The sequence below is a fragment of the Salvelinus sp. IW2-2015 genome, linkage group LG27 (assembly GCF_002910315.2).
Source record: "Salvelinus sp. IW2-2015 linkage group LG27, ASM291031v2, whole genome shotgun sequence".
Lineage (NCBI taxonomy): Eukaryota > Metazoa > Chordata > Actinopteri > Salmoniformes > Salmonidae > Salvelinus > Salvelinus sp. IW2-2015.
Window position 1 is genome coordinate 4,704,037 of NC_036867.1, and position 9,362 is coordinate 4,713,398.

The following is a 9,362-nucleotide window of genomic DNA, read 5'->3' on the forward strand; positions in this document are numbered from 1 at the left end:
TTCTAACCCTAATTGCAACCCAAACCCTAAACCTAAGCCCTAAGCTTAAAACAGCCTTTTTCCATGTGGGGACTGACACATTTTCCTCGTTTTACTATCCTCGTTTTACTATCCCATCAAAGGGATTGGGTACGTGGCAAATTGGGACTGGCTAAAATACATTCAGGTGTGCTTGAAAATGGCTTTCGATCCTTAGAATATACAGTAAGTGAGAGAAACTCCGGAGAATATTCCTTCTCAACATTTAGTCACGCTCTTGTGTTCCACAAACAAAGAAACATGGGGGACGAATCAGAGACAAGAACTTTAATAGGAAATTCTCACATCTATTGGATTTGATTGAAGTTCCCTTGGGGGTTTGTGCACAGTGAGCCTTCACCACCCAAACTAGAAAAACAAACCAATAATTCCTGTCATCAAAAGTCATCATGCATAAATGGTCACTCAGGCAAAAACGACCACTTTCACCACTCATGCTGGCGATGGAAGCTGTATGTACAGTACATTTGGGATGTTTTTTTTTATTTTATTTTTTTAACTTTTCTGTCAATGTTACATGCTACATATACCACAGAATCATGCTGAAAATAGTAATTAAAAAGAAAGAAAATCTTGTTTTTCAGTTTATGAATAAACAATCACTTGTCTTATGTTCATTACCCATACATCATAAAAGTCATTTGTTTAATTGTTAGAGCACACACACGAGATTGTGTGAATATGTTTGCCTGCAACATTCAGTATCTACCCATTGGTATGTGTTTATGCATTAGTATAAAATGATCAAGAAATTGTGTATGCAATCTTTCCAAGGATATTCCCTGTTGGTAGCTGTCAGTATACAGTACGCATGGGTGAATCCATCTGTAAGTCTGTATGAATATACAAGGCTGCATTTGTCAGAAAAAACATGTTGCGTTCCGTGTGATTGATTTGTATACTTGTTTTTCTTTTTCATCTTTTCAATACGCAAGAGGACGGGTCATGGAGTATGAAATGAGCAACAGAGCGGTGCGGTCTCCTTTGAAGATCTGGCAGCTCTGGGATTGAACCGGGCTACAGGCCCGGGATGGGCAGTGCTGAGCTGTGAGGTGCTTTCAAAGAGAAAAGAAAAAGCGAGGAACGAGAGACAAAATATTGTAGTCCGTGCACAGCAAAGTTATAGGTCGCCAGTTTTTCAAGGGAAAAAAGTGCTGTTTGCCTTTATTTTTTGGGCTACTGGGTAAGAACCTGGTAGGAGAGGCGAGAGGGAGGGGAAAGGTTCTCTGGGGTCTTTTATATCACTTCTGGATGAACAAGGCTCCAATGGTGACTCCGGCTGCACCCAGGGCGGCCAGGCCGAACCACGTCTTTAGGTAGGGCCAGGAGTGGAAGACAGAGATCCTCTGCTGCCCATAGATCTCCACAAAGGCGTCCTGAGAAAGAGAGAGAGAGGTTAGTATCATCACTACAACTGTTCTTTATTCTAATTACTGAACATTCACTCGCCATGTAAATTAGTTTGTTATAATATCAGTTTATGCCCCATCAAGCCCTCAATGTCATTTTTTCATAGATCTATATAGACACTATGCATCAGTAAAATGTCTCAATGACCATGGCTACATGGGGCCCATATCTCTGTGGCTCTATCCCTGAGCTTCCTCTGTGGTACACACAGGGACAAAAGACAGAGGAATAGACGACCATGTCTCACAGCCAGCATCTCAGCAAGAAAGCTCCTTAGCGTCATGCCCACCCCCCCCACACACACACACACACAGCTTCTTTGCATAACAGGCATACAGTAAGTAAGACCAAAACATCCGATCCCACACAACTACAAACCACAAACAAATGTATCTGTGCATATTATCTGGTTTTGAAACAAGAGGAAATGTTTAGGTTCTTCCCCAAATCTATCCACTGGTCCGGTTACAAGGAAACGTTCAGGTTCTTCCCCAAATCTATCCACTGGTCCGGTTACAAGGAAACGTTTCAGGTTCTTCCCCAAATCTATCCACTGGTCCGGTTACAAGGAAACGTTCAGGTTCTTCCCCAAATCTATCCACTGGTCCGGTTACAGGAAACGTTCAGGTTCTTCCCAAATCTATCCACTGTCCGGGTTACAAGGAAACGTTCAGGTTCTTCCCCAAATCTATCCACTGGTCCGGTTACAAGGAAACGTTCAGGTTCTTCCCCAAATCTATCCACGTGGTGCCGGTTACAAGGAAACGTTCAGGTTCTTCCCCAAATCTATCCACTGGTCCGGTTACAAGGAAACGTTCAGGTTCTTCCCCCAACATGTTCAGTGGAATGTAATAGAGTGTAATACTAATATGACAAGCAAGGGGATAACCCTAATGAATAGCTGTTCCTCTGCATCACATCAACAACAGTCACCCACGAAGCGTCGTTACCCATCGCTCCACAAAAGCCGCGGCCCTTGCAGAGCAAGGGGAACCACCACTTCAAGGTCTCAAAGCGAGTGACGTCACCGATTGAAACGCTATTAGCGCGCACCACCGCTAACTAGCTAGCCATTTCACATCGGTTACACTAGACTGCCTCCAGTGCTAGACTGCCTCCAGTGCTAGACTGCCTCCAGTGCTAGACTGCCTCCAGTGCTAGACTGCCTCCAGTGTTTTACATATTTTTAAGGTTGTTTAGCACTGTAAACTGTATTTCTGTGTGTGTGCGACCCAGGTTGTGTACTAAGAGCTGGATATGTAACACTGTATTCCCAGACCTTGTGAAATCTGTGTGTGTGGGTGTCTTTTCTATGGCCTTTGGTTGCTGAAATTTAAATAGTTCTCCCAATTTCAGTTTATATGACAAAACAAGCAGTCATTGTGTAGAAAATAATTAAACAATCTAAACCGCTGTGAAATATATTTTCCACAACCAAAAATATGATATTTTCAGCTGTTTGAAGCTGGGGCACAAAACRGAAAYTAGAAGARGCTAAAACTAAACTGAAGAACGGGAAGCATAGAAATAGCGCACATAGATCTACCYCTTCTTTGACTTGCTTTCAAGGAGAAAGAAAGATCTATAACTCACATTTCTATGTGAATTTGGTATGGTCGAACAAAAAGATACAAATCAAATCAAATTTTATTGGTCACATACACATGGTTAGCAGATGTTAATGCGAGTATAGCGAATCTACATATTGTAGCTTTAAGCTCCAGAACCCTAGATCCCAGTGTGTATGTGTGTGTGTGGTTGGTAAACTGAATACTAGTGTGCCTCCGTTTTCTCCTCCCCTCCCCAGACCCCATACACAGTGGAGTAGACTGCTTAATAAGTAAAGCCGTGTTTTTATTGCAGCGTGCTTGTACCACATTACATTTGGCACAGCCTCTCATCTACAGCTCAAGCCCGTAGGCTGCGTTCAGGCCCCAGTGTTCTAGCCCAGTGAGGGGCCGGCTCGTGCGCAATTGTTTGGATTGTATGATTCCCCTTCCCACTGGTTCCAGCATCTTGCCAGTGGAGAGAATATCTGCAGGGCAGACCCGTTTTTTAGCTTCATAGCCCTGAACAGCTTGCAGGAAGGAAGCTTCCCCAATGTGCTGCCTGGGAGGAGGTTAACCCACAACCGCTGCACYTCAAAACCAGCTAGAGCAGATGACGAGACGTGAAGAGGAGAGACCGAGAGGAAAGGGTGGAGAGAGAAGGAGTGGTAACGGTATGCTTCTGGTGCTGGTAGGAGGTTAACCCACAACTGCTGCACATCAAAATGACTCAGAGTAGAAGGGGAGAGAGGAAATGTGCTGCTGAGTACTCTGGCTAGAGTTCACATCTCTTCCGAGCTCAAGTCAGAGTGCCGATGCAATATTCAGCACCATAGATTCATTAGTGTAGCTCACACAAAAGTCTGTCTTCACAACCTAGGATAATCCTCTAGTCAGAATGGATAGGATAAAAAAGTAGCCTTCCAGTATGGAATCTTCCCAACTTCCCAATATGTCAAAGAGAAAAGTGCGCGTCTTTGACCATTTCTCTGACAGCCACAGGTCGATATCCTGCGTCTTGGAGCATGAAGAGCACCGCATCATATTATGTACAAAATACCCTCTCTTCCAGCAATATGATGTACATAGCCATTGTTTACACTTCCAATATCCACCAAGGTGCTTACTGTAATAAAAGTGGGAAATCGAGAGGAGCATCTTTCAAAGTTTACAATTACGAGAACACACATTAAACAAAAATAGATTGATGACATCATGGGAAATTCCTAGATTGGCTCAGTCTGGACAGATCAGCATCACCATAGGAACTGCATCATTAGCATATGCACCTCATTAGCATATTAATAAACGATGGAGAGAGAGATATTAGTACAGCACCATAGAGCAACCTGAAGAGAGAGGAGATATTAGGACAGCACCATAGAGCAACCTGAAGAGAGAGAGAGTATATTAGGACAGCACCATAGAGCAACCTGAAGAGAGAGAGAGATATTAGGACAGCACCATAGAGCAACCTGAAGAGAGAGATATATATTAGGACAGCACCATAGAGCAACCTGGAGAGAGAGAGAGATATTAGGACAGCACCATAGAGCCACTGAAGGAGAGAGATATATTGGACAGCACCATAGAGCAACCTGAAGAGAGAGGAGATATATTAGGACAGCACCATAGAGCAACCTGAAAGAGAGAGAGATTATTAGGACACACCATAGAGCAACCTGAAGAGAGAGAGAGATATTAGGACAGCACCATAGAGCAACCTGAAGAGAGAGAGATATATTAGGACAGCACCATAGAGCAACCTGAAGAGAGAGAGAGATATTAGGACGCACTATAGAGCAACCTGAAGAGAGAGAGAGATATATTGGACAGCACCATAGAGCAACCTGAAGAGAGAGAGAGATATATTAGGACAGCACCATAGAGCAACCTAAAGAGAGAGAGAGATATTAGGACAGCACCATGGCGCAACTGAAGAGAGAGAGAGATATATTAGGACAGCACCATGAGCAACCTGAAAGAGAGAGATATTATTACAGCACCATAGAGCAACCTGAAGAGAGAGAGATTTAGTACAGCACCATAGAGCAACCTGAAGAGAGAGAGAGATATATTAGGACAGCACCATAGAGCAACCTGAAGAGAGAGAATATAGTACAGCACCATAGGCAACCTGAAGAGAGAGATATTAGTACAGCACCATAGAGCAACCTGAAGAGAGAGATATTAGGACAGCACCATAGAGCAACCTGAAGAGAGAGAGATATTAGTATTGCACCATAGAGCAACCTGAAAGAGAGAGAGAGAAGAAAGAAGGGGGAGGGAGGGGGGACGAGAAGAGAGTGGGGGGGGGCTGTATCAGGTGATCAACAAAGCAGCTGTTGTTGCAGGTGTAACACCTAATAGCCCTTGCTTGTGTGTCATAATGAAATACACACCGCAGGTCCACTTCATCTGGCCAGAGTGGGAACCAACGAGACGAGAGAATGGAATAAACCATGCATCAAACCAGCGTTGTCCATGTTATGTGCTACTGTGTAGGCCCATACTGTAGACGTATGACCGTGACAGCAGAGAGCCAGTGTGACATTTATGGTTTACAGTACATGCACGAGGTTTGTTTGTTGACACTGGATATGCATGATGAACTGTACTCTCCTGGACACCTGTTCCCCCGCTGGAATCGATGAATGGAATTACCCGTGATATGACGTTTATTAATATGCTAATGAGGTGCATATGCTAATGATGCAGTTCCTATGGTGTGCTGATCTGTCCAGACTGAGCCAATCTAGGAATTTCCCATGATGTCATCAATCTATTTTTGTTTAATGTGTGTTCTCGTAATTGTAAACTTTGAAAGATGCTCCTCTCGATTTCCCACTTTTATTACAGTAAGCACCTTGGTGGATATTGGAAGTGTAAACAATGGCTATGTACATCATATTGCTGGAAGAGAGGGTATTTTGTACATAATATGATGCGGTGCTCTTCATGCTCCAAGACGCAGGATATCGACCTGTGGCTGTCAGAGAAATGGTCAAAGACGCGCACTTTTTCTCTTTGACATATTGGGAAGTTGGGAAGATTCCTACTGGAAGGCTACTTTTTTTCCTATCCATTCTGACTAGAGGATTATCCTAGGTTGTGAAGACAGACTTTTGTGTGAGCTACACTAATGAATCTATGGTGCTGAATATGGCATCGGCACTCTGACTTGAGCTCGGAAGAGATGTGAACTCTAGCCAGAGTACTCAGCAGCACATTTCCTCTCTCCTTCTACTCTGAGTCATTTTTGATGTCAGCAGTTGTGGGTTAACCTCCTACCAGCACCAGAAGCATACCGTTACCACTCCTTCTCTCTCCACCCTTTCCTCTCGGTCTCTCCTCTTCACGTCTCGTCATCTGCTCTAGCTGGTTTTGATGTGCAGCGGTTGTGGGTTAACCTCCTCCCAGGCAGCACATTGGGAAGCTTCCTTCCTGCAAGCTGTTCAGGGCTATGAAGCTAAAAAACGGGTCTGCCCTGCAGATATTCTCTCCACATGGCAAGATGCTGGAACCAGTGGGAAGGGGATCATACAATCCAAACAATTGCGCACGAGCCGGCCCCTCACTGGGCTAGAACACTGGGGCCTGAACGCAGCCTACGGGCTTGAGCTGTAGATGAGAGGCTGTGCCAAATGTAATGTGGTACAAGCACGCTGCAAATAAAAACACGGCTTTACTTATTAAGCAGTCTACTCCACTGTGTATGGGGTCTGGGGAGGGGAGGAGAAAACGGAGGCACACTAGTATTCAGTTTACCACCACACACACACATACACACTGGGATCTAGGGTTCTGGAGCTTAAAGCTACAATATGTAGATTCGCTATACTCGCATTAACATCTGCTACCATGTGTATGTGACCAATAAATAAATTTGATTTGATTTGTATCTTTTTGTTCGACCATACCAAATTCACATAGAAATGTGAGTTATAGATCTTTCTTTCTCCTTGAAAGCAAGTCAAAGAAGTGGTAGATCTATGTGCGCTATTTCTATGCTTCCCGTTCTTCAGTTTAGTTTTAGCGTCTTCTACTTTCAGTTTTGTGCCCCAGCTTCAAACAGCTGAAAATATCATATTTTTGGTTGTGGAAATATATTTCACAGCGGTTTAGATTGTTTAATTATTTTCTACACAATGACTGCTTGTTTTGTCATATAAACTGAATTGGGAGAACTATTTAAATTCAGCAACCAGAGGCCATAGAAAAGCACACCACACACTCAGATTTCACAAGGTCTGGAATACAGTGTTACATTCCAGCTCTTAGTACACAACCTGGGTCGCACACACACAGAAATACAGTTTACAGTGCTAAACAACCTTAAAAATATGTAAAACACTGGAGGCAGTCTAGCACTGGAGGCAGTCTACACTGGAGGCAGTCCTAGCACTGGAGGCAGTCTAGTGTAACCGATGTGAAATGGCTAGCTAGTTAGCGGTGGTGCGCGCTAATAGCGTTTCAATCGGGTGACGTCACTCGCTTTGAGACCTTGAAGTGGTGGTTCCCCTTGCTCTGCAAGGGCCGCGGCTTTTGTGGAGCGATGGGTAACGACGCTTCGTGGGTGACTGTTGTTGATGTGATGCAGAGGAACAGCTATTCATTAGGGTTATCCCCTTGCTTGTCATATTAGTATTACACTCTATTACATTCCACTGAACATGTTTGGGGGAAGAACCTGAACGTTTCCTTGTAACCGGACCAGTGGATAGATTTGGGGAAGAACCTGAACGTTTCCTTGTAACCGGACCAGTGGATAGATTTGGGGAAGAACCTGAACGTTTCCTTGTAACCGGACCAGTGGATAGATTTGGGGAAGAACCTGAACGTTTCCTTGTACCCGGACCAGTGGATAGATTTGGGGAAGAACCTGAACGTTTCCTTGTAACCGGACCAGTGGATAGATTTGGGGAAGAACCTGAACGTTTCCTTGTAACCGGACCAGTGGATAGATTTGGGGAAGAACCTGAACGTTTCCTTGTAACCGGACCAGTGGATAGATTTGGGGAAGAACCTGACGTTTCCTTGTAACCGGACCAGTGGATAGATTTGGGGAAGAACCTAAACATTTCCTCTTGTTTCAAAACCAGATAATATGCACAGATACATTTGTTTGTGGTTTGTAGTTGTGTGGGATCGGATGTTTTGGTCTTACTTACTGTATGCCTGTTATGCAAAGAAGCTGTGTGTGTGTGTGGGGGGGGGGGGGGGGGGGGGGGGCATGACGCTAAGGAGCTTTCTTGCTGAGATGCTGGCTGTGAGACATGGTCGTCTATTCCTCTGTCTTTTGTCCCTGTGTGTACCACAGAGGAAGCTCAGGGATAGAGCCACAGAGGATATGGGCCCCATGTAGCCATGGTCATTGAGACATTTTAACTGATGCATAGTGTCTATATAGATCTATGAAAAAATGACATTGAGGGCTTGATGGGGCATAAACTGATATTATAACAAACCTAATTTACATGGCGAGTGAATGTTCAGTAATTAGAATAAAGAACAGTTGTAGTGATGATACTAACCTCTCTCTCTCTTTCTCAGGACGCCTTTGTGGAGATCTATGGGCAGCAGAGGATCTCTGTCTTCCACTCCTGGCCCTACCTAAAGACGTGGTTCGGCCTGGCCGCCCTGGGGTGCAGCCGGAGTCACCATTGGAGCCTTGTTCATCCAGAAGTGTATAAAAGACCCCAGAGAACCTTTCCCCTCCCTCTCCGCCTCTCCTACCAGGTTCTTACCCAGTAGCCCAAAAAATAAAGGCAAACAGCACTTTTTTCCCTTGAAAAACTGGCGACCTATAACTTTGCTGTGCACGGACTACAATATTTTGTCTCTCGTTCCTCGCTTTTTCTTTTCTCTTTGAAAGCACCTCACAGCTCAGCACTGCCCATCCCGGGCCTGTAGCCCGGTTTAATCCCAGAGCTGCCAGATCTTCAAAGGAGACCGCACCGCTCTGTTGCTCATTTCATACTCCATGACCCGTCCTCTTGCGTATTGAAAAGATGAAAAAGAAAAAACAAGTATACAAATCAATCACACGGAACGCAACATGTTTTTTCTGACAAATGCAGCCTTGTATATTCATACAGACTTACAGATGGATTCACCCATGCGTACTGTATACTGACAGCTACCAACAGGGAATATCCTTGGAAAGATTGCATACACAATTTCTTGATCATTTTATACTAATGCATAAACACATACCAATGGTAGATACTGAATGTGCAGGCAAACATATTCACACAATCTTCGTGTGTGTGCTCTAACATTAAACAAATGACTTTTATGATGTATGGGTAATGAACATAGACAAGTGATTGTTTATTCATAAACTGAAAAACAAGATTTTCTTTT

General features: G+C 44.1%; 1 protein-coding gene across 1 annotated transcript in view; it reads right to left on the minus strand.

Annotated features, from left to right (window-relative positions):
* Positions 1 to 291: 291 nt before the first annotated feature.
* The window catches only part of LOC111953485 (apoptosis regulator Bcl-2), an 87,732-nt gene continuing 78,661 nt past the window's right edge, over positions 292 to 9,362 (minus strand). The window contains exon 2 of the mRNA XM_023972786.1: positions 292 to 1,415. Within this exon, the coding sequence (XP_023828554.1) occupies positions 1,281 to 1,415 (135 nt within the window). The 3' untranslated portion in view covers positions 292 to 1,280. The remainder of the gene's footprint in view (positions 1,416 to 9,362) is intronic.